The sequence below is a fragment of the Hylobates moloch genome, unplaced genomic scaffold (assembly GCF_009828535.3).
Source record: "Hylobates moloch isolate HMO894 unplaced genomic scaffold, HMol_V3 SCAFFOLD_5, whole genome shotgun sequence".
Taxonomy (NCBI): Eukaryota; Metazoa; Chordata; class Mammalia; order Primates; family Hylobatidae; genus Hylobates; species Hylobates moloch.
Window position 1 is genome coordinate 10,103,774 of NW_026652280.1, and position 25,452 is coordinate 10,129,225.

Consider the following 25,452-nt stretch of genomic DNA (forward strand, 5'->3'; position numbering starts at 1 on the left):
TAAAGACAAAATGTAATGACCCTCTTTTCCCAAAACTTTGTGTTTTGCCTTGCCTTCAGTTTACTTCCAACATTCCTGTATCTTAAACTTTAGATGTTTTCTGTTAGAAACAGCACAAAGTTGGGCTTTTAAAACTCAATCTAAAGTTTTCTTCCTTCTCTTTTATAACAGACAAATGTAATCATTTTTGTTTCTTTTGATTCCACATATTTATATTTTCTCTCTTATTTTATAGTGTCTGTTATAATATTTATTTACTTTTTTCTTTCTATATTTTCTCTACTTCTAATTACATTAATTTTAAAATTTCCTCTTTTCTCCTATTTACTTGTTTAGATGTATTTATAATCTTTTAGTAGTTTACTTAATGTGCCTGCTTGATCAAAAAGTAAAATCAAATGTAAAATATAAACGTATCCATACTTCTCTTTTTATTACCTTCCATTTCTTGTTACTGCTATCAACTATTTTAATTCTACCTTTTTTTAAAACGTCTAAAACTTACTCTTTATAACCATTACTGTTATTAAAGTTAATGTATATTAGGTTTGGTCACGTTTAACAGTATCTTTACTTCTTGTACTCCAGTCCTTCTTTGTGAGTTCAAATTCATTTTCCATTAAGTACATCAATTATTTATTTTCTTTAGGGAATTTTTGTTTGGTAAACTCAGCATTTTCCAAAGATGAATCAATTTAGTCTTTATTCTTGCATATTTCAGTTGGTGATAGAGTTTTTAGTTATTTGAAGACGGTTTTCATTATTTTCTGGCTTTTATTGCATCTGGCCTCATTTCTTGAATGGTTATAAAATTCTTGGCCAACTAGAGATTTCATTTCATCACTTCCTATTCTATCTCATTGCTATTGAGACATCTGATGTCAATCTGGTTTGCCGTTCTTTTGTAGGTTATCTGTCTTATCTCTCTGATTTTAAAACTTCCTTTTGCATTTAGAATTGGGCAATTTTACTCTCGTGTTTCAAAGCATGAATTGCTTTTTATTTTTTTCACGCTGGAACTCAATGTACTTCTTCAATCTGACAAGTCATACCATTTGTCTAGTCTGTAGAATTACCAGTTATTATATATTTACCTCATCCCCATTTGCTGTATCATCTGCTTTAGGAATGATTATTAAATCTGTGTTCAATATTCATACTCTATTCTGTATGTCTAAAGATATTTTATATTTCTCATCTCCTTAATCTCTCTCTGTTGCATGCTGAATGATTTCCTCCTATCCTACAACTCGCTCATTTTCTCTGCACTTGTGACTAAGTTACCACTTTCACAATTCAGTTTTTAATGTTAAATTAATTTAACTGTGGTAAGAACACTTAACATGAGATCTACCCTCTTAACACATTTTTTAAAAAAAATTTTATTTCCCTAGGTTATTGGGGAACGAGTGTTTGGTTACATGAGTAAGTTCTTTAGTGGTGATATGTGAGATTTAGGTGCACCCATCACCTGAGCAGTATACACTGAACCCAGTTTGTAGTCCTTTATCCCTCACCCCCTTTCCGCCCTTTCCCCCTGAGTCCCCAAAGTCCACTGTGTCATTCTTAGGCCTTTGCATCCTCATAGCTTAGCTCCCACTTATGAGTGAGAACATATGATGTTTGGTTTTCCATTCCTGAGTTACTTCACTTAGAATAATAGTCTCCAATCTCATCCGGGTTGCTGCAAATGCCATTAATTCATTCCTATTATGGCTGAGTAGTATTACATTATATATATCTCACAATTTCTTTATCTACTCATTGATTGATGGGCATTTGTGTTAGTTCCACATTCAATTGTAAATTGTGCTGCTAAAAACATACATGTGCAAATATCTTTTTTTTTGTATAATGACTTATTTTCCTCTGGGTAGGTACCCAGTAGTAGGACTGCTGGATCAAATGGTAGTTCTACTTTTGGCTCTTTAAGGAGTCTCCAGACTGTTTTCCATAGTGGCTGTTTTAGTTTACATTCCCACCAGCAGTCTTAACACATTTTTAAGTGTACAACACAGTACTGTTAACTAAGCACAGATCTGTAAAATGTGTGCATCTTGCATAACTGAAAGTTTATACCTGTTGAACAGCAACTCCTCATTTCTCCCTCTTCCAGCCCCTGGAAAGCACATTCTGTTCTCTGCTTCTGTGAATTTGACTATTTCATATACTCCACATAAATTGAATTGTGTAATATTTGTCCTTCTGTGAATGGCATATTTTACTTAGCATAACGTCCTCAAGGCTCATCCATGATGTAGCATATGGCAGGATTTCTATCTTTTTTGAGGCTGAATAATATTCAATTATATGTTTATACCACATTTTCTTTCTTCGTTAATCCATCAACGAATGTTTGTTTCCATATCTTGGCTATTGTGAATACTACTGCAATGAACATAAAGGTGCTAATATCGCTTCGAGATCCTACTTTCATATTTTTTTGATAAATACCCGTAGGTGGAGTTGTGGATTTTATGTATTTCTATTTTTAATTGTTTTGGGAATCTTCATACTGTTTTCCATGGCAGCTGTACCATTTTGCATTCCCATCAGTGGTGTACAAGAGTTCCAATTTCTCCATAGCCTCACCAATGCTTTGTTTTTTGTTTTTTCGATAATTAGCCATCCTAACAAGTGTGAAGGGATATCTCATTGTGATTTTGATTTGCATTTCCCTGCTGATTAGTGATGCTGAGTATCTTTTCATGTACTTATTGGCCATTTGTATATCTTTGGAGAAATGTTTGTTCAACTCCTTTGCTGTTTTAAAAATTAAGTTATTAGTATAGGTGTTTTTTTGCTATTGAGTTGTAGGAGTTCCTTATGTGTTTTAGAAATTAGTTCCTTATCAGATATACAGTTTGCAAATACTTTCTTCCATTCCATAGGTTGACTGCTTCCTCTGTTTATTGTTTTCTTTACTGTGCAGTTGATTTTTAGTTTGATATAATCCCACTTACCTACTTACGCTTTTGTTGCCTGTGCTTTTGGTGTCAGATTCATAAAACCATTGCCAGAACCACTGCCTGAAGCTTATTCTTCTAGGCGTTTTATGGTTTCAGGCCTTAACCTTTGTCTTTAAACCATTTTGAGTTGACTTTTGTGCATGGTGTAAGATAGGGGTCCAATTTCATTCTTTTGCTGTGGATATCCAGTTTTCCCAGCAAGAGACTATCCTTTCCCCATTGTGTATTTCTGGTACTCTTGCTGAAGGTCAGTTGGCTTTATAATGTTGCAATTTTTTTCTGGGCTCTTATGTTCCATTACTCTATATGTCTATCTTTATGTTTTATTGTTTTAGGCATATTGCTTTAATTATTGGAGCTTTGTAATATACTTTAAAATCAGTGAGTGTGATCCTTCTAGCACTGTTCTTTCTCAAGATTGAGGTCTTTTGTGGTGACACATGAATTTGCGAATTGTTTCTATTCCTGTGAAAAATACCTTGGGATTTTGTTAGGGATTGCATTGACTCTATGGATCCTTTAGAGTAGTATAGACATTTTAACAATATTAACTCTTTCAACCCATGAATACAAGAGATGTCTTTCCACTTATTTGTATCTATTTTACTTTCTTTCCTCAATATTTGTTTTATTTATTTATTTTATTTTTTAGAGATGGGGTCTCATTCTGTCACCCAGAGTCGAGTGCAATGGCACAATCATAGCTCACTGTAGTCGGGAACTCTGGGGCTCAAGTGATCCTCCCACCTCAGCTTCCCGAGTATCTGGGACTACAGGTGTTCACCTAAAAACCATTTTTTTTTTTTTAATGAGGTCTCAGTGTGTTGCCTAGAATGTTCTATGTTTTCAGTGTACCAGTCTTTCATATCCTTAAATTTATTCCTAAGTGTTCCTTTATCTTTGTCATCATTTTGATATATTTTCTTTATAACATTCATCAAGGTCTGAAATTATCCCATATATTATTTTCTTTACTTAATTTTTTTGGTATTTACTTTCATGTGAAATACCTAATTTCTTTTCTTCATCTGTCTGTCTCCAGCTATCTAGAAATAGCACATAAAGCAATTCAATGCATAGGTGGTAAATGGATAAATAAATGAACAAATTAATAAATCTGCTGTAGTTAGCTATGTGCCTTTTTAAAAAATAAGATTGTAATGTACATAGAGATGGTGACCACAGTGGTTTTGTGCTCTGTAAATGAGATACATACCCAGGATCTGACACAGCCCCATAAATTTTGATTGAAAAAAAAAAATCACTTCTACTCCTAGAAATGTTATTATAAACATTATACACATATAATGTGTATAATGTATAAAAGATTATATACACATGTGCTTATTGAAACATTGTTTATAGTAGTAAAAAGCAAAGGATAAGGTACAGCATGCTAAACAGTAGAGCAATGGTTAAATAAGCTAGAGTTTGCAGTAGAATATTGTGCAGCCCTTAATTGCCACTTAGACTTTGTTTCACTTCTACCAGAATGCAAAAACATAGCAAGTAAGTGCATATGTGGTATGATCTTAATTTTATAAGTACATATATGAATTTTATCTTGACCTATACTTTTATCTATGTATCTATACTCATATTTTAAAATGTTAATATATGATAGTGATGATTTTTACCTTTTTATTCACATAAAATTTATTCACATTTACCTTTATTCTTCACGTCTTGAGTTTTCTCAACTAGGCTATATTTATTTTGCAATTATAAATTTGACTATTAATTTCAGTTAAATTTAATGTATTTATATCTTGGAATTCCATCAGATTTTCAGAAATCATACTGCCTTAACTTAAAAAGTTACTTTTCAATTGGAAGGTACAGAAATTGTTTAAGGGAAATAAATCTTGTCTAAGAAGACATTTACACTTTTGTTACGGAAGTCACATGAACTAACAACAGAGAATAACAGCAGGGAGTCTCCATATGTCAGCATTAATGCCTAAAGAAAAGAAAAGGAAATATTTAGGAGAGTGGAAAGTGTACGAAATAGAAGGGATTTGCAACAGGAAAAGTGATTCTGAAATCTCCAAAATAAGACACTTTTAAAGAAGTTGAAATGAGGGAGGAACACGTTTAAATGCGCTATAAAGCTCAGTTAAAAAGCTTGAAAAGCAATAATGAAAAGTAATGGCAACCCTCACGAGTTAAACCCATTAATTTACATATACGGTGTGCTTTAAATTGTTCCACAAAAAGAGCAAGGCTGTTATACGGGATTTTTAAAAGCAGAGCCCAAACTGTATACAAGTCATCTTTGGACACCACGGACTTTACACAAAATGCTTAGATGGCTTCCATCTGGGTTGTCTCATTTAAAGCACATTTGAGAAGAGCTGTTGCTTGCTTTTCAGAAGAATCATTCTCGTAAACCTTGATCATAGTTCAAAGAGAATGTCCCTGGGCAGAAGGGTAGAGATTATACATGTTTTCTTTCTCTCTGCTTAAACTCTGTTGCCTCAAGGTAGTTATGTAACTTTCCTATCTGAGTGAAAAATCTAGCTAGAAAGTCAAGACTGCCTGCATTGATAATCCCACACTTTGTCCTTTTGCAAGTTATTTTATCTTTCTGTGCCTCGGTTTTCTTATTTGTAAAATGGGGACAATAATAGCCCCTACCCTGGAGAGTTGTTGGGAAGATTAAATATCATAAGACTGTCAAGTGCTGAGTTAATATGAGCCAAGCTGACAATGACACCACCTCTCTCCATTTATAAAAACGCCACTCCTAACGATCTACCCTTGTGGTTTACATGAAATTATATTTGTGATAACACCTAGCATAATATCTTGTTCATAGAAGGTTGCTCAATAAAATACCCTTCTTCTTCCTACAAAAATTTTCAAACATGTTACACCTCCTCTCTTGCTATTGAGACCATGCAATCTGTTTGAAATCTGGTAAGTGGTTCACTCCCACCCATTTACTGATTGGAAAAGTTAAATGAACATTGAATGGCTGTTAAATTCTGAACCGGGGTGAGATCCCTGGCTTCCTGACTCTTAGTGCCGTATTGCTTTCAGAAGGATGAATTCAGTGCTGAGATCCAGGAAATAAGTAGTAGATTAGGAAATTAACTATTGGGATTTTTAATTTTACATACAGCAGTTTATTAGACATGCCTCTAAAGAAGCTGGGACATTCATGTAGAGACATCCTCAAACAGTAAAACTGATTATGCTCTACAATTTGCTTTTTTTTGTTGTTTTTGCACAAAATGTGGGTTTTTGGTAAATGTAAGAACAATGCTAAATTATACTATCAAGAGTTTTGTCAATTTTAAAAATTTTCAAAAAGACATTTATAAATGGTAAATCATTCTCAAAGAAAAGTTTCAACTCATCAGGTTGGTGTTTATTAGAGTTACAGATACAAGCACAGGATGTTTCTTAGATAACATCTTTTTTGAGCACATACAGAATCCTAAACTGGAAACGATAGAGCCGTAGACAACGGCTATTCTTCAAATGTATACTAGAGAGAAAACTTTCCATGTTTATCTGGAAGAATGAACTTTCATGATGAATAAAAAACTAGGTACAGCTTTTGTCTTAGAGTTGTAATTTTGTCAGTAAGAAATTTTGTTTCTAAAATAATTTTACATATATGTAAAAGACATTGATAATGTTTATCATTAATCATATATGTAAATGATGTACTATGTCACTGAGCGTTTCATAGCAAACTCCTCTTTCTAATATTATGAATAATAAAACAAAAAATAACACAAAAGTTCTAAACTCCTTACCAAACCAACATAATATAGCAATGGCAACCAAAAATTTCTAAGAGCACTCCCAAACTACATTCTTCTTCCTAAATTAAATACAGGCATTCTCCCCCCGCCCCCCGCCCCACACACACGTGCTTCAAATCTCAGCATAAATTCCTCTTATATAAACATATAACCATGCTCCTGAGTTTCAAAATATTGGGTGGTTCAAAGTTCGAAGCAACAAATTTCCAATTAGTGTCTATTAATTGTTGGACAGCTGGCAGGTGCTAGAACTTTCAAAGAGGTTCTTCACACCTGCCCACCACTGTGCTAGATGTGAAGGACATATCCAGGCTTAAATCAACATGAACTCTGCAGTTTATTTTCTGGCAAGTATAATTTTAAGGATGTTAATTTCCTGATGTTTCTCATCTTTTATTATCTTTCAATCATTATCAAGTCTCTGCCGTATTCTGCTCGGCAGGCAGAGGAAAATAAAGGAAAACTTGTTTAAAATACATGTATTGAACCTATAATTCAGGATGGGGAACATTTAGTTGAAGGGCCAGAGACAGAGATGACATTAAGAAAAATCAAACAAGAAATAGAGACCAAGGAGAAAAAAGGCAATTGAACATTTTTCCCTCTAGGGTCTTCTTTGTAGTTTACAATTTGTGAAGCTTAACCTAATACATACAGGTTTGAGGGAAGCAATATGAGAAGCCATATATGGTGAACCAGATGCTCCTCTCTTTCTCTGTGTATATATGTGTTTGTGTGTGTATATACATATACGTGACAAAGACAGCTGGGCATCCATTTGTGTTAAAATCTGTCTGTATTAACATTTGTCTGTATTAATTAATGTGGTTGTATTGACATTTCCCTGAACTAATATTATGTACTGTTTATTCCCTTTTGAATAAAATCGAATATATATATGTATAATTTATTTGACATGCCTTTAATATATATTCCCCACAAAATTTGATTAATATAGAACTCAACATGTTACTTCTTTTATTTAAAAAATTCAGTAGGGGAAGCTTGATGGAGAAAAATGTAGAAACTGAACAGATATCTTAATTTCCACCAAATTTGAATGAAAGAGAGTGAAGCAATTCATTTTAATAAAACCATTGGTGGATTATACTAATCCAGTGTAACATCTGGAAACTCTTAATCTTTTATCTTTTAGTAATTACTTGTACATATCTGGTAAAAAGTGATTAAATGGCTGATTTGGTATATTTTACACTGAATCCTCTTCGGATTTCAATTTGGGTGATGCAGAAGAATTCAATTAGTAATGTAAATCTTGTTGTTCGCCTCTAGTCCAGCCAGTAGAATGCACTGTAAGAGAGAATCAGTGTAGTATTAACTGGCTCGAGAAAGCTAGTCCACATTAGGAAAGAGGCTGGGGCCCCATGGAGGAAGAAAGGTCTCTGAAAGGCTTCTGGGCAGTTAGGGTAAGCTAATTAGTAAGAACTGATTTGGGGCGGGAGGGTAAGTAGTAGGGTGGATATGGATGAGTATGTTTGGGTAGGGGCATCTCCTCTGCACTGGGCTGAGCTAAATACAGTCCTTCCATGAGTTCTGCAAACCTTGGGTTGGAAAAGAGGCTCTAGTTTGCCTTAGGCTACCTGGACTGAGCAATATAAGGCATGGGAGAAGTGGTTTATCTGTTTAAGGTGGCATGGCTTGTTTACACTCACTGATGAGAAGAAAAAACTTAAATGAAGACTTCAGATTGAATTTTTTTTCCTTGTATTAAAAACTTAGAGTGAGAGTTAAGCCGAGATTTAGTTTTTCTAAAAACTTAAAAACTAGAAACCATTTATTAAAGCTAGATTTTTTTTTCTTTTGAGATAGACTTTCTCACTCTGTCGCCCAGGCTGGAGTGCAGTGGTGCAATCTTGGCTCACCGCAACCTCCGCCTCCCGGGTTCAAACTATTCTTGTGCCTCAGCCTCCTGAGTAGCTGGAATTACAGGTGTGAGCCACCATGCCTGGCTAATTTTTTTTGGTATTTTTAGTAGAGACAGGGTTTTGCCATGTTGGCCAGGCTGGTCTCGAACTCCAGGCCTCAAGTGATCTGCCTGCCTCAGCCTCCCAAAGTGTGGGAATTACAGGAGTGAGCCACCACGCCTGGCCTAAAGCTAAATTTTCATAGTCCTTAGAACCAAACAAATTTCCCCAAGCACAGTAAGAACTCTGTAATAATATTTCCAAGTCAACACTGGAATAAACAGGAGTAGGACAGCCTATCTGCCTCTGCCAGAAAAAAGAAACTCCATAGTGAGAGTTTGGTTTACAGCAGACTCTTAAACAACACAGTATGGACTGCATGGGTTCATTTATATGTGGATTTTCTTCCATCTCTGCCACTCCTGAGACAGTAAGACCAGCCTCTCCTCTTCCTCCTCCTCCTCAACCTACTCAATTTAATGATCCACCTCCACTTAATGAATAGTAAACATATATTCTCCTCTTTATGATTTTCTTAATAACATTTTCTTTTCTCTAGCTTACTTCTTTATTGTAAGAATACAGTATATAATACGTGTAAACCAAAATATGCATTAATTGATTATATTGTCGGAAAGGTTTCTGGTCAACAGCAGACTATTAGTAGTTAAGTTTGGGGGTGTCAAAAGTTGTACATTGATTTTATTTTTTAAATAAATAACTTCGACTTTTCTTTTAGATTCAGTGGGTACATGTGCAGGGTTGTTAGCTGGGTATATTGCATGATGCTGAGGTTATGGTTACGACTGATCCCATCACCCAGGTGGTGAGCATAGTACCCAATAGTTAGTTTTCAACCCTTGCCCTCCTCCTTCTTCAGTGTCTACTATGGCCGCACTTATGTCCATGTGTAACCAATGTTTAGCTCCTACTTATGAGTGAGAATGTGCGGTATTTGGTTTTCTGTTCAATTTGCTTAGGCTAATAGCCTCCAGCTACATCCATGTTGCTACAAAGGACCTGCTTTCATTCTTTTTTTATGGCTGTGTAGTATTCCATGGTGTATATGTACCACAATTTCTTTATCCAATCCACTGTTGATGGGTGCCTAGGTTGATTTCATGTCTTTGCTATTGTATACACTGGTTTTAGCTGTGCAGGGGTGGGGTAGGCACCTCAACCTCCATGTTGTTCAAGGGTCAACTGTACTTTAATATATTAATAATAGTTAATAATTATGGAATGTTGACATCTTATGTTGACGATCTCATTTAATGAGATCATGAGAGGTAATACTATCTTCTTTTAGATATCAAGGAATAAGCTCAGAAAGGTTGAGTAAATTGCTCACAAATCACATCAGTTAGTAGTGGTAAAGTTAATATTCAAACTCAGGTCTATTTGACTCCAAAACTCAAGATTTTAACCTCCATGGGTAACATCTTCAAGATAATTGAGCCCCAAAATTTGTTTGATAAAATCTTTCACAAAATTCCTGCCTCACAATCCAGTGGAATAAGCAGGTTTGTAAACAAACACATTCATTTAATAAAGTTATACACAAATGTCTCTGGGAGCACGGAAAAGGAGGCAATTAATTAAGACTGCAGGATGTGAGGATCATTTCACAGTGGGAATATTTCGTGCATTTTTATGATGTCTGCTTTAGGGAATAACCGATTCATTTATCTCTAAAAGCTGACATGCAGGGATACATTTCCTGCCTTTGACTTACCTTTCTTAAGGTATGGGCATGCAATAAATGTTTATAAATAAGGTTTAATAGAAGTGTTGCTTCTAGAAAGTGGCTCATGTTTTAAGGGCTGTTGCCAAATGGCTACCAGGCTTCATTTTACTTCTGTTGCAAATTTCTGTGTTTTTTAAAACTGGCTATCAGAGGCTTTTATTAGCTTTGAACTTGAAAAACAAAATAGAAAATCTCAATAGAAGCAATTTATATACAATGCAGTTTGAATGGACAGTAGAGAAGGACAGGAGGTCATTGCCGAGCAAAGAGGAAACAAAATCTTTGATTTACCTCCTTAATCTATGGCAGAACTCTATTTACCATTTTCTGAAGGTTATCTCTAATTCTAATTGCCTATTTCCATCCTGTCCTTCTGAGAAATTGAAGCCACAGGCACCCTTTCCGTGAGCGTCAAATGCCTTCTGGTGATTAGGTATGCTTCTGTGCTGACATTGGTGGTCTGTAGCTTAACTACGGATATTTAGGGCCAAAGCTGGCCTGTGGATATTAATCAGTGTTACTGAAAGCAGAACTCCTAAAGCTACCACCTTTACAAATGGTATATCCAATCATTCTTGATTCAAAGAAGAGTGTAGTTGTTCAAACTGTTTAAAAAAAGGAGTCAAAGTATATTCCACATTATTTTGTGTGAAAATAAGGGATTATCATATGTATTAGTCCGTTCTCATGCTGCTATTACGAAATACCTGAAACTGAGTAATTTATAAAGAAAAGAGGTTTAATTGGCTCACAGTTCTGCATGGCTGGGAAGGCCTCAGGAAACTTACAATCCCGGTGGAAGGGGAAGCAAACACGTCCTTCTTCACATGGTGGCAGGAGAGAGAATTGGAGCATGAAGGGGAAAAAGCCCCTTATAAAACCATCAGATCTCATGAGAACTCACTAACTATCACAAGAACTCACTCACCATCACAAAAACTCACTCACTATCACAAGAACTGCCCCCATTACCTAATGACCTCCCATGAGGCCCCTCCCCCAACATGTGGGGATTACAATTCAGATTACAATTCAAGATGAGATTTGGGTGGGGACACAGAGCCAGATCATATCATCATACATCAGAGAACGTTTAGTCATCACGTGCAGTCCCATAAACCTGCTCATTGGGCAGTGCTCAGCTCATATTCTTGGCCCTCGTTCTCACTATTAGTTTATAAAGGAAGAACATGAACTAACCCGAAGAAAGCAGCAGGTGTAGAGAGACAGATTTTGAGCCATCATGTTAAAGGAACAGATCTAGCATTTCACAGTCCTCCCTGTGTTCATGAAAATAAAGACTAGTAGTAGCAAGTATCTGTGCTCAGTCAAAATGATCCTAAAGCAAAAAGCAGAAATGCCAACAAACCCCTCACCCTGCGCAAGAAGAGCATGGGGCTCACATGTGGGACTAGACACGATTCCTTGATAGAGAAGAAAACTTTTCTCAGGTCCACCCTCATGGAGGAGGATGTGGTCCTGATGTCACCTATCTCCATGTATGCTTTAGAATGCATTGCTAATTCACTTTAGAATTCAATAGGCTTTACTGGTACCGTCAATGGCTTTTACTGGTTTGATTTGTCATTTTCAATAAATGCTTTTGTCATCTTTACAAATGCTGACTTAAAAACCCTGCTGTATAGCCTGTTATCTAAATATGTCTAATGGTGATGAAAAGTCAAGGTGAGAGCCCTAAAGTAAGAAAAACTCAGTAATCTGATTTCCTTTTTTTTTCTTTTTCTTTCTTTTTACCCTTTCCTGTGCTCCCCTCCTCAACTTCTCTGTATTTCTTTCTTTCTCTTTTTTTAATGATTGTTCCTCTGGGCCTTCAAAACATTTCCTACTACCTTTCCCAATGCCATGGAAATACAATTGTATGAATATTAAAACAAATAGTATGTATTCACTTCAGAGTTGCGAGTTTAAAATCATGTTCACCCCTTTACGGTTTAGGTTTCCCTCAGTCTAGAGACAACATCTCTAGTATGAGTGTGATATAAACGTTTTTCATAAGCACAGAGGAAGTTAGAGAAGTATAAATAAAAAATTACTTTCTAATACAAATCAACCATCCTTATGATAATCTGGCAAAAAAGAAAAGTAATGTCTGTTTACCACTTCTGCAAGAAGAGGTGGCATAACTCAACCTGCTGCAACCCACTTAGGGACAGAGATTTTTAAACAGTAGCTGCCAAGTAGTTAGTACAACATGTGTTTGTTAGAAGCGAATTATTCCCTTTTTCACTCTTTTGATTCCAGACTACTAGAATACAATGGGGAAATCACATCCACTTATTCTTTGAGAGCACCCTTCTGGGAGTAGCATGGAAAGATTAGGCAGATTGTATTGGAGATTCTTATTCTCCAAAGATGAAGGTAGATGCAGGATCTCTGTCCTGATATGTCAATCTTTATGTGTGTATCTAGCAATGGATGAGAGAAATGAATACAGCAAAACTAAGTCAAAGCTTTGAGGCTGACAGGCAACTGAAGTTATAGGTAAGTCTTACTATAGAATGAATTTGTTTTCATGCCATGCATTTAAAAAAATTTGAGTACATGTGCTGCTTATTAATGAATCTTAATCTCTTAAACTTTAAATATATGAAAGTTTTCTGCTTTTGTTTTCTGAATGAGGTCTGCTAAATTTAATTCATATTGATCTCAGCTTCACCTAAAAAATATTTGAAAATTCTAAAGATATATTTTTATTCCTCAGTGCTACCTGCGGTTTACTTGACAATGATATATTCCCACATTGCCAGACTTTTACTTCGATTTGGTAAAATCAGTGATGACACATGGCTGACAATATTCTCCTTTTTGTAAAGAAAAGGTGATGCCACTTCAAGGAGCACAGATGAAAAAGTGAGATTCAAAATAACTAGACTTTTTAAAAATTATTTTTTTAAGACAGGGTCTTGCTGTTTAGCCCAGGCTACAGTGCAGTGGTGTGATCATGGCTCACTGCAGCCTCAACTTCCCAGGCTCAGTGACCCTCTCATCTCATCCTCCAGAGTAGCTAGGACTACAGGTGTATGCCATCATACCATGCAATATTTATTTATTTATGCAGAGATGGAATCTCACTATATTGCCCAGACTGGTCTCAACTCCTGGGCTCAAGCAATCCTTCTGCCAAGTTGCCAGCTTGGCCCTCTTCTAAGTTGAACTTTCCCTCTTTTCTTTTCTTCTTTTCCTTACTGTTCTAAAGCTTTTTAATACATGCTCACTTCTGCTCTGAAACTTGCCTAGGTCTCTCTATCTGCCTTATGCCCCTCAGTAGTATTCTTTCTTCTGAGGACGCAAGAACTGAGGTTGCTGTGGACCTATATGGATTCGCCGCTGGTAATTTGGGTAACTCGGACATCTGCCACTGCTAACATATTTGGTCCACATGACTCAGATACCTTCCTAGTGGCCACTGAGCTCCAGACAATCCTCAATGAGGAAAACCATCCTCACAATATTCAAGAGTCACCCTTCTAGAGAGGACCTCTGCACTGCCCATCAATGGGACAAGACAGTGGTGAAATCTTACCCCTGTCTCCCTGGGACCTGGCTGGATACCACTTTCACCAACTGATGCACACAACTCAGCCCTGACGGGTAGCAAGGAGCCAAGATCCACCCAACCATGACCACCCCTCTGTCAGCAGGAAGCAGTTACAGAAGACAGAAGTCATCCATTTTGGATGACAGACCTTCATCCAAAGATTTGAGGTTCTGGACTCTTGAGGTGAGAAATGTTACAGCAGGTAGCTAGTCATGTATAAGCAGGACAAGAGAGAGAAGCCCCCCCGCGCCTCCCAACACACACCAGGAGTGTTGGGCAACAATCAGTTGATGGTCAGGCGGTTGTTAACTGTTTTGGTAAAGTAATCATTGGTGGCAGCCGGCCCCAGGGAAAGGCAGGCTCTTACTAGATAGAAAACACCTGAAACTGATCAGCAGCTTCCCAGTAAGATTTCAGGAGTAGTAATAATTGGTCACAGGCGGCCCCCGGGAAAGGGCGGTTCCTACTAGATAGAAAACACCTGAAACTGATCAGCAGCTTCCCCGTAAGATTTCAGGAGTAGTAATAATTGGTCACAGGCGGCCCCCGGGAAAGGGCGGCTCCTACTAGATAGAAAACACCTGAAACTGATCAGCAGCTTCCCAGTAAGATTTCAGGAGTAGTAATAACCGGTCACAGCCGGCCCCCGGGAAAGGGCGGCTCCTACTAGATAGAAAACACCTGAAATTGATCAGCAGCTGCCCAGTAAGATTTCAGGAGTAGGGAAAGGTAATGCAAGATCCCGGAAGTATGACAACCCGAAGTATAAAACCCGCAGTCAAGAGGTCAAGCTGCGCGCTTGGTTTCTCGAGGCGCCTGCTTTGCTGTCTCTCAAGGTGAACTTTCCTTCTTTTCTTTCCCTTTTCCTTGCTGTTCTAAAGCTTTTTAATAAACTCTCACTTCTGCTCTGGGGAAAAAAAATCAAACTCTCAAAGTGCTGGGATTACAGGGATGAGCCACAGTACTCAGGGGATAACTAGACTTCTCAGTGTAGTTTTGTGAAAAACATACGTATTCGGGAAGGGTGCTGAGGTTCTGAGTTTCTTTTTATTTCTTCTTTTCAATAGTTTCTTTCTACCCTGATTCCATTAGGGACTAGCACCTAGTAAAAAAACTACTGAGGCTCCTTGCTCTCTACATTTCTTCTTTTCAATAGTTTCTTTCTACCCTGATTCCATTAGGGACTAGCACCTAGTAAAAAAACTACGGAGGCTCCTTGCTCTCTACATTTCTTCTTTTCTAATAGTTTCTACCCTGATTCCATTGGGGACTAGCACCTAGTAAAAAAACTACGGAGGCTCCTTGCTCTCTACATTTCTTCTTTTCTAATAGTTTCTTTCTACCCTGATTCCATTGGGGACTAGCACCTAGTAAAAAAACTACTGAGGCTCCTTGCTCTCTGCTTGTTTTGACTATCACAACAGAACGAAGGAAGAATAAAATACTTGACTATTATCAAAGTATAACTAACAACTTTTTATCTGTTTATTCATCTGTGTTATATGCCTGCCTACTGCCTACTATCAACCATCTATCCCCTTATCTGGATACTTAAATTCTTATATCTATATAACACTGAAGGGTATACAGGGTGGTAAAATGTATTGCTCTAAGAAGCACACCGTACAAAAAGTAAACCCACAGTATAGTGAAATGTAATTTCTGTTGAATATATTTTATAAATATTTGACTTAAGTAATTACCTTAGTCAATGTGTATTTTTAAATCACCACCAACCAGAGAGAAGCATGAAATACTGAGATTAAGTAAATTGAAAAGGCATGTCAAGGCCTTAACTTTGCTGGAGGTTAACATCAGTGAGATAAGCGTTTCAATCAGTTATATCTATACAATATATAAATCAACATCTTCAAGAAGTCTCTGGCAATGTTTTAGGATATTCCAGTGCATTCTAGTTTTTTAATCGGATGCAAAACAAATTATTGCAGAAATTGTGTATCAGTCTAAATCTTAGCTCTGTCCTCAGAAAACGTTTCCTTCATACTACCATGAAAACGAGAGTTTTTATTTTCTGGACTTATAGGCCAAACCCTTGACAAAAACTAGAGTTGACATTATACTACTTCTGACCTATTCCCACATTTTTTGTATTAAGAGCATTAATCTCACTTTTATTGCTTAGGAATTTGATAGTTTTTTTTCATTTAAACATTTTAGTTTGTTTTCAAGTGAATATCAATATTTACACATACGTTTAAATAAAAATCTTATATTACAAGCATATTTTCAAATTATTTTTCATTCCAGAAATAGGCAAGGTTAATTTTGCATGATCATGACTCAGGCAATTTGAGTGTGTGGCTGCTGTCATTTGAATAGGGAAATAAAGGCATGAGATACTCGTCTTCTCTTTCCGATTCTTGAAATTGCCAAACCAGTCCCCGCTCCTCACTTTTCTTAACCCTCTAATTCTTATTCTATTAAATATTTTCTCATACAAAGAACAAAGGTAATAACTCAAATACAGGCAGTCAAGTTGGCCATAAGAGTCCCTTTAAAATGTAAAATGTAATTGCCTTCAGTAATTGGCTAAAACCATTCCAACTGCTTTACCTTGTAGAACATATCTTTAACCATTAATTTCCATGATCTAACTCCATTAGTCGAGTTTGGAAACCCTGGCAAGCAAATACTACTATAAAGACACATTACTTCAGTTTGCTTGCAACAGAAATATTTCTTGTCAAAACTTACAGCATTGTTAATAGCAAAAGCTAACGTGTGAAAGAAAAACAGTCTGAATGCCTAACTGCCAGAGGGTCATAATTGGTCATTCTTTCCCCAGATATTTTTTGGATGCTTATTACATTCAAGCCTGTGGTGCTCAATGTTTGTTGGATGAGTAAATGCTCTCGGCTGTGTGTGTTTCAGCCTTATTTTCTTAGTTTCTTGCTTCCTCCAGTGTTGGCTAGCTGTTGGTCAGTTGCTTGTAGTCCGTCAAATATTTTATTTGAAGGGTAAGATTATTCAGTTTAAAACAAAAGGGAAGGAACAGGAATACGACTGCCGAAGCTGGGTTGTTTGCTGCTGTTAGTCAAAAATCTGCTAGCTATTTGATTCATCTGGCAAGCTATTCCTATGCTAGCGAATTGACCATTTATCATTAGAAAAAGTACAAAGGCAAAGTATCTACACGTGGCCCCTTCTACCCTGCACCCTCTCCAAATGGTTTCTGTATTAAGGCTTTGACTAAACTTTAAGACTTTCATGGGTAGGTTTATGTACCAGTTTATGGCAGAGCCTTAAAGCCTGAAGTCAGCCTCCTGAACTGATACTGAATCCTTTCAAGGAAAAAAAGATGGGGAAAAAAGAAATCCTTCATAAAACACAGCATGAAGCAGACCTCAGCATTAGCTTTTAGCTTCTGATAATGTGCTTGGTATAATGTTTTAGTCTAATTCTTGTGCCAAATTGGGTCCTTAGCCCTCAAAGTAATTTTTGAAATATTTTTTACCATGAGTATATGAAATGAGAGCTTTTAAAAAGCCACTGTAAATCTCAGCTCTCACTGCGGCCAGTGACAGCTGATAAATGGGAATGGGAGGAAAAGCAAGCAATGCAAATACAAAGCAATTTGCATGACTTAGTCCACCTGGAGGAAGCTAATGGAGGCGCTGCTTTCTTACTTTAAAGTGACTTGCCTTGCAAACTGTAGATTTCACCAACGCTGTTCTGACGAGTGATGTGATGCCAGTACGCGCTGCGAGGAAGAGATATTGATTTGGATAATGTCATTGGTTCAGTCAAGCTTGTCTGAAGCTAAAAGAGAAAAGAAAAGGTGTTTTAGGCCTTGTTTAAAATATTAAACTGAAATCTCTTTTAAATGTTCAGGGTTAAATGTGAGTGACAGATGATAGAATCTGCTATAGATACCTGCATGATCCCTGGTGTAAGGATAACTCTTAAAAAGGTAAAATCATTACTTAAAAATACGAACGAAAGGAATACTTGTAAACAATTTCATCTAACTCATTAATTAAGAAGAGAACATTAAGATGGTACAAACGATTCCAATGACTGGTAGCAATGGGGAATGCTGGCAAACACTCAGGGCATGATCAGTTGTACTCACTCCACCGACAAAGTTATCTACATTTCTGTGGACAAGAATTATTTACATTACTCTCAGCTTTCTACAACTTACGGAGTTGTAAAATAACTCAAAAAATAAAGGTGCCAGCCCCTTCAGCAGCAGAGACCCATGAAAAGTTTACAGAATACCCGTTATTATTATTTTTTTTTTACCCATTTCAATCTCTAAAAATTTTTCCTTACACTTCCTCCCAACCTTACACAATGGATATTTTCTCAAATAGGCCTTTTTCCTTACCCCTGTGATAGAATCTTGTACATCTTAAAAAGGGTATTCTCTGAGAAACACTGTGATAAAATTGTGGCATGTTTGTTTATTTGAAACATACATTTTAAGGATTGCTGAGAAGATTCACACAATACATTGATTCACACAATTACATTACATTTTCAAGAAATAGCTTTATTTTTATTAATGCAGAAGTTTCAAGAAACATGCAGAAATGTTTTATTTCGTCTTGCACACGTCTCTGACCCAACCTGAGGAAATGTTTACTTTTTGACAATGAGCAATCCTCTAATGAATAAAATCTCACATTTTCTCTTTATTTAATGCCTGACCCCTGGCAAAACAGAGTTGCAAAGATCATCTCTGTCAAATCTAGGCTTTGCATGCCTTTCTGCTACTGTGGTGTGTACCTCCCATGGTGCACCTGCACACTCCGTGCCCGGCCCTCGATGCTTGGATGGGTCACATACTTCTGCATCCAGCATTGGATTTGACTCTTACCACCCTTCATAGAAGATGCTAACAGGAAAGTAGTACCTGATATGACACACCAGGTCTTTCAAGGCTACATAAAACTAAGGTTCTTACGTTTTAATAGAAAGCGGAATTAAAGAGCTTGAACATATTTCATTTTACTTTCTTAGTAGTAAGGCATTTCTGGAGCTGCTATGTCTTGTCACAGAAGTGCCATACTCAGTCTATTTAAAAGTCTGGCACTGTTGAGGTATATTTCTTCTTTTAAAGATGGCTCCAAATGGTAACTTTGCTGCCATTCTTTGTTTTTCAAAATTTGGTAGACTTCAAAGTTTTCCTGCTTATTACATAAACAGGTGAACTATCCACATCCACATCCTGTGGTTGGTGTTTATAGGGGTGGGGTTCTAAGGAGACAAGTTTCTGGGTTATCATAGAGCAGTGCTTTCAGAATCTTTGGTTTGGTAACAATAACTGCAGGCGAAGGCCAAATGCCTAGGCAGATAAGAAAGGGTCCCTGGGGGAACCTCTGACCCACCCAGGTCATTGTGCATAGGGGACTTGTCTAAACAAAAGCCCACGTAAAAAAAATTCTGTCTCAACACCTTTGCAGTAAAGGAAATGAATGAATGTGGGGTGGCTCAGACTAAGGGCCCACATGTGCACTGGAAAAAATGGGGCAGAGCCACCAGGAAATCACACCTGATGCAGGGGAAGAGCCTGGCCCCTTCAGCTCCTGTGCAGTGGCCTTGTGTTCAATCTGTGAAGTGGGAGCTGGCTGGCGGGGGGACCCCTCTTTGCTGAGAGCTCCCCTTTCGCTTAATAAACTCCGCTTTCCTCACCCGTCAATGTGTTCGCATGCCCAATTTTTCCTGGTTGTGAGACAAGAACCTGGATTTAGCTGAACTAAGGAGCAAAAAAGTCAGCATCAACAATGGAGGTTTCCAGTTTTACCCCGGACCTAACAGTGGGGGACTCTGCGGGTAGGGCTATGCACGTCAATTTTATGAAAGCATTATTGGGAGCAAAGATAGGACTTTCATCTTTAAAGCCAGTTTCCCATATGGGGCATAAACTTAATTAAACACATAAATCTTCAATTCATGGCAGCAATGCCCATTAATAACAATCCATAGATTCAATCTCATATTAATCACGGTTCTGTCTACTGTCTACTCTTTATGTATTATAATTTTTTTCTAATGTATTATAATTTATTACTCAGCATACAGTAGATCATTGATGGCAAATCTTCGCAAAATGTGATGAAAGTGCTTTTTCTTTTTATTCTGGGAGACATTTTTCTTCCCAAATGGTCAGTTTTAAGCATCAGGGAAAATAGAGTAAGCATTTTTGTTTGCTGGAACTATAACGGGAAGCCACTGGATAATAATTCTTCCACATGATTTCTGAATCACCCTGTATTGTTTCACACCTCATGTTTCTCTACTCTTCCCTCTTCATTGTTTTCATGTTCCAGGATGCTTTTAATGATATTCTATTTCTTGTTCCTTAGGTTTCTCTTTTCTACTTCCATAATTTATTGCTGAAAAATGGAAAATTTGTATTTAAAAAATTGATCATGGATTTTCTTGGGATCTTTGCCAGGGATACAAATCTAGTCCCCCATTTCTCAGATGTCTAAATGTTCCCTGGACTTTAGAGTCCATTCCCCATGTGTACCTATGTATCGAGTACCTGCTGTGGACTGAACTGTGTTCCCCCACAAATTCATATGTTAAAGCACTATCCCCCAAATGACTATATTTGAAGACGAGGCTTATTAAAGAGGTTAATGAAGGTTAAAGGAAGACATAAGTGTGGGGACCCTAATCAAACAGGACTTGTGCCCTTAGATGAAGACGAAGAGACACAGGGATAAATATTCACAGAGGAAAGGCTATTAAGGACACAGCAAGGAAGCTCCCATCTAAAAGTCAAGAGACCTCATGAGAAACCAACCCTGCAGTTATCTTGGTTTTTGCACTTCCAGCCTCCAGAACTGAGAAAATAAATTTCTGTTGTTTAACCCATCCAGTTTGTGGTATTTTGTTATAGCAGACTGAGCAAACTAATATGAGTACTCTGTCATGGGAAATCCTAAGAGGTGTAGAATCTGTCTGATTTAACCAGCAATTTTTAACTTTGTTATGAACTTAAAGCAATGTATTAGAAATTGACCTGTTTGATTTGTGCAGTGACTAAGACAGTATTTCAAGCACTCTTGATAAAACTATTTTTTTTTTTGAGATAGGGTCTCACTCTGTTGCCCAGGCTGGAGTGTGGTGCAATCTTGGCTCACTGCAGCCTCTGCCTCCCAAGCTCAAGAAATTCTGCCACCTCAGCCTCCCGAGTAGCCTGGATTACAGGTGTAAAACTTCTTTTGATGACAGGCTTCAACAAGAGGACACACATCCTTAACTATTTAATTAAAATTCATCCTTAACTATTTTCATATTATAATGCTTCAATTAAAAGCATTAAAAAACAAAACTTAAAATGCTATAGTAATTTCTTAATTGAAAAAGCAATGCATCAATTTGACCAGGAGAATTTTTAGGATCATAAAAGTATGTATATCAACAAAATATATGACAACTTATATTGCAAATAAATATTTATATAAAAAATCGTGAGATTACTTCTAAACAATGTATTTTAAGAAATTAAACAAGATGGATACATGTGTTTGAAGTTCTTTCGTTCCTTCTCTGCAAGGGTCTGCTGTATTGATTCTTTCAGTGGACTTAGTAAAAAAAATTTCTCAAACAGCTATACAAATTCTGCAATCTTTGTGCCAGAATTCCTTTGGTATTTATAAGACTATTTCCTGTAGACGATGCTTCTCCTTCTTGCATAGGATCAGGATTTAGAAAGGATGCTCTAGCATACATGCAGAAATCAACTGGATTAGGAGGCATTGATTCAGTTCTTGATACACTTGCCATCACTTTTTGCCATTTTTGGTTCTAACTCCCTCTTCCTTCTATTCTTTTGAAACAGTAGTCAGTTTTCTAGGATATGAGCAATGAATCAGGAGTTACTTATTTAGCGTCTAGAAAGAGTAGAGATCACAGCTCAAGTAAGCCTGAAGAGTAGTTAAAAATATTCGTGCTTTGAGAGGGACAACTGACACATCTCATCACAAAGCCAACAGTCTAAGAAAATTTAACCCCAAAGTGTGCCATATGGAGACTGCATTGGTACCTTTGTTTGAATATAACACAGATGAGAGTTATGCTGTCCTCAAGTTGATGAGAATAGACCCTTCTCCCCAACCAGAAGAGTTTAGATTTAGAGGGCTGTCATAAAGACAGAAAGAAGGGTGGGTTCCTTGTGTTTTTCCCATTTAGGCAATATATAAATAAATACACTTATCTTTTATTTGTAAATATTTGAGATTCATAGATATCAAAGAGATTCCAACCCTCATCTCTCTCTCCTCCCCTAAACTTTGGAAGATTCTTTTGAACACATTTCATTGAAAAGGTCACTTTTAGGAAACAATGTGTCCTGTGTCACTCTGGCTTTGCACTTTTGTTACTTACCATCTTTTCAAGTATGTTTGTACAGCAAACAGCCTCAAAAGATAGAAATGTCTTCCTCCAGGCAGAGGGCAGATTTGTTTCCTGACCAGGACAGTACAGATCCTATCTTCCTCCAAGGCAAAGGCTGGGCAGGGTTGCTAGCAGCCCCCTGATAAGATGGGGAGTTGCTAACTCAGATCCCTCGGCTGTGGTAATATGCAGCACCATCCACCCTGGCTGCTCCACATGACCCCGTGGGACCGGGGGACCAGGGAAACCTATGGAAGCGTGAAACTCATGATGCTCACTGTGCCTCAGGAATCAAGTCCTCTGTCTCCGGCTCGGGAGTTTTTTGTGTTTTCTGCCAACATGCATGAAACTAATAGGCAAGGGAAGCAAGGCTGGTAGCATCTTTCCTGCTTTTGCTAATTTTTGATTGTCTCTACTCTTCCTATCTCTTGAATCTAAATTACTGTATTAAATTTCCTTCATTGAACTATCACAGGCTCCATTTACTTAAGTGGACCCTGAATAATACAAAGGACTACGTTGCTATGCCCCAACTTCATCACTATATCCACACTGAAAAGGCATTAAGTTATTTCTGCTCTTTTGGAACTAAAACTAAAAAAGCTCAATACCAAAAAATTTTGAGAAAAATTTTAAACATTTAGGTTAGTATGCCATCTAGGGACTTTAGCTTATGTATGTGTAAGTAGAATTATGACTGTTGTTCCCCCAAAAGTCATCAATTCTCCTAAGGTTATTTGGTGTTTACATTTTAATACAAAACCATCAAATTCTTGTAGGATTTTTTAAAAGTGCATGTTTTTATAAGTCCTTTCATATGTTGAATTTATATATTTGGGTTTTACTTTGGATAATGTTTCTATATCTTTTAGAGAGACTTGTGTTTTCATTTATGTAAATTTATATTTTTCAGTTTTTCTTATATTTTGTTCTAATTAATTTCCACCTGCTGTTTTTCTTAGGTTATCTTTTTATCTTTTATTTGTTTAATAAAACATTTGCTTCTGAATGAAGTAGAATAGAAAGTATTCTCTCCTAAAATTATATAATTGTAAATTGCAGCTTTATTTCCTTTTTACATAAAGTATTGCTTGTGTATATTTTCTTAAGGTAATGATTTTTTGTGCACTTTTTTTTTTTTTTTCCTTTTTGTAGAGACGAGATCTCATTATGTTGCCCAGGCTGGTCTGGAACCCTGGCCTCAAGTAATTCTCCCACCTCAGTCTCCCAAAGCACTGCCATTAGAGGTGTGAGCCACTGCACCCGGCAGTTTGTGCAAATTTTATTATTTTTTATTTAATGTTTTGTAATAGAGAACATGCACTGAGTAGTTTCCGTATATTAAAATTTATTTTTCATTTTTAACGAACATATGGCCAATTTCTGTACATCTTATAAGTACTTGAAAAGATACACACACTGTAGAATCTCTCTACCTACACTCAAATATACACATAATAAACACTATTCACTCTGCATTTTCTGCTCTATATAATTTTTAATCTACTGTATCAAGATATGAAAGTGTTAATTTCAAATGACTGATTAGCATGTTTCTACCCATTTCCTCATGTGTCTTTAAGTACTTTTTAACTGTACTATAAATTGATAATTTATATATATTTGTGGGGCACACGACATAATTTATGAATACAAGTGAAATAAATCTAACATAACCATTAATTCAAATACTTATCTTTTTTGTGATAAGAACACTTGAAATTTACTCTTAGTAATTTTGAAATGTACAATACAGCATTACTAACTATATTTGCCACAATAGAACCCTCAAAATCAAAATAAAACATACTCCTCCTGCCTTAGACTTGTACCCTTTGACCATCATCTCCCTGTTGCCCCCGTGCCCTTAGCCTTTGTAGCCACATTTCTACTTTCTACTTTTATGAGTTGATTTAGATTCCATTTATAGGTGAGAAGACATGGTATTTGTCTCTGTGTCCAGCTTATTTAACTTAGCATAATGTTCTCCAATTCCATCTATGTTGCTGCAAATGACAGTTTTTTTTTTTTTTTTTTTTTTTTAGGCTATGTTGCTGCAAGTGAGTTTTTCTTTATAAGGCTCAATACTATTCCACTGTGTATGTATTCCACATTTTTAATCCATTTGTTGATAAGTTTATGGAATCAGCGTGTTTACTATTGTGAAACGTGCTGCAGTGAATATAGGAGAATTGAATCTCTTTGACACTGATTCAAATCGTTTGGGTAAATACCTAGACGTAGAATTGCTGGCCTATGTGGTAGTTTTATTTTTAAATGTTTGAGGAACCTCCCTGCTGTTTTCTACAATGGTTGTACTAATTTGCATTCCCAGCAACAGTGTTCAGGGTTCTGTTCCCCCTTTCTCCATGTCCTCACCAGCACTTGTTACCTTTCATCTTTTTATAATAGCCATTCTGACACGTGTGAGAAGATATCTCGTGGTTTTATTTGCATTTCCCTAATGAATAGCAATGTACAGCATTTTTTAATGAACCTTTGTAGCCATTTTTATGTCTTTTGAAAAATATATACTCGTGTTCTTCACTCATTTTTTAAGTACTATTTTTATACATGAAAATGGCATTTTATTTAATTCACAAAGCTTTCTGACTGTTCTATGGTTCTATAACTTACTTTCCCCTTCCTTAGCTATTTTATTAAACTCTCCTTTAAAAGTTAGGCCCAGGCCTAATGTTCAACCTCACCTCCATCTTTTAGCCCCTACCCTTCCAAATGAATAAGAATCTCCTCTATTTTCTCCTAGGAAGTCTGGGCTTTCCTTTCAAGAAACAGTGTTGTTGATCATCAATTAATATCTTGTTTCATCTGCACTTGGTCTAGTAGAAATTGAGCATTTTTAACACACACACGCACACATATATATATATAATGCCTTTTCCTTGTTTTCAGCCAAATTCAAGTATTCTACACTTTTATATCCCTTTAGTCATTTTACCTGGCATTTGACGACCCAGAACTTTTTTTTTTTTTTTTTTTTTTTGATGCAGTCTCGCTCTGTCGCCAGGCAGGAGTACAGTGGTGCGATCTTGGTGGCTCACTGAAACCTCTGCCTCCCAGGTTCATGCGATTCTCCTGCCTC

General features: G+C 36.7%; 1 protein-coding gene across 1 annotated transcript in view; it reads right to left on the reverse strand.

Moving 5' to 3' along the window:
- DOK6 (docking protein 6) overlaps positions 1–25,452 on the reverse strand; it is a 430,056-nt gene that overhangs the window by 72,673 nt on the left and 331,931 nt on the right. Inside the window, exon 7 of the mRNA XM_032152079.2 lies at positions 17,639–17,756. Within this exon, the coding sequence (XP_032007970.1) occupies positions 17,639–17,756 (118 nt within the window). The remainder of the gene's footprint in view (positions 1–17,638; positions 17,757–25,452) is intronic.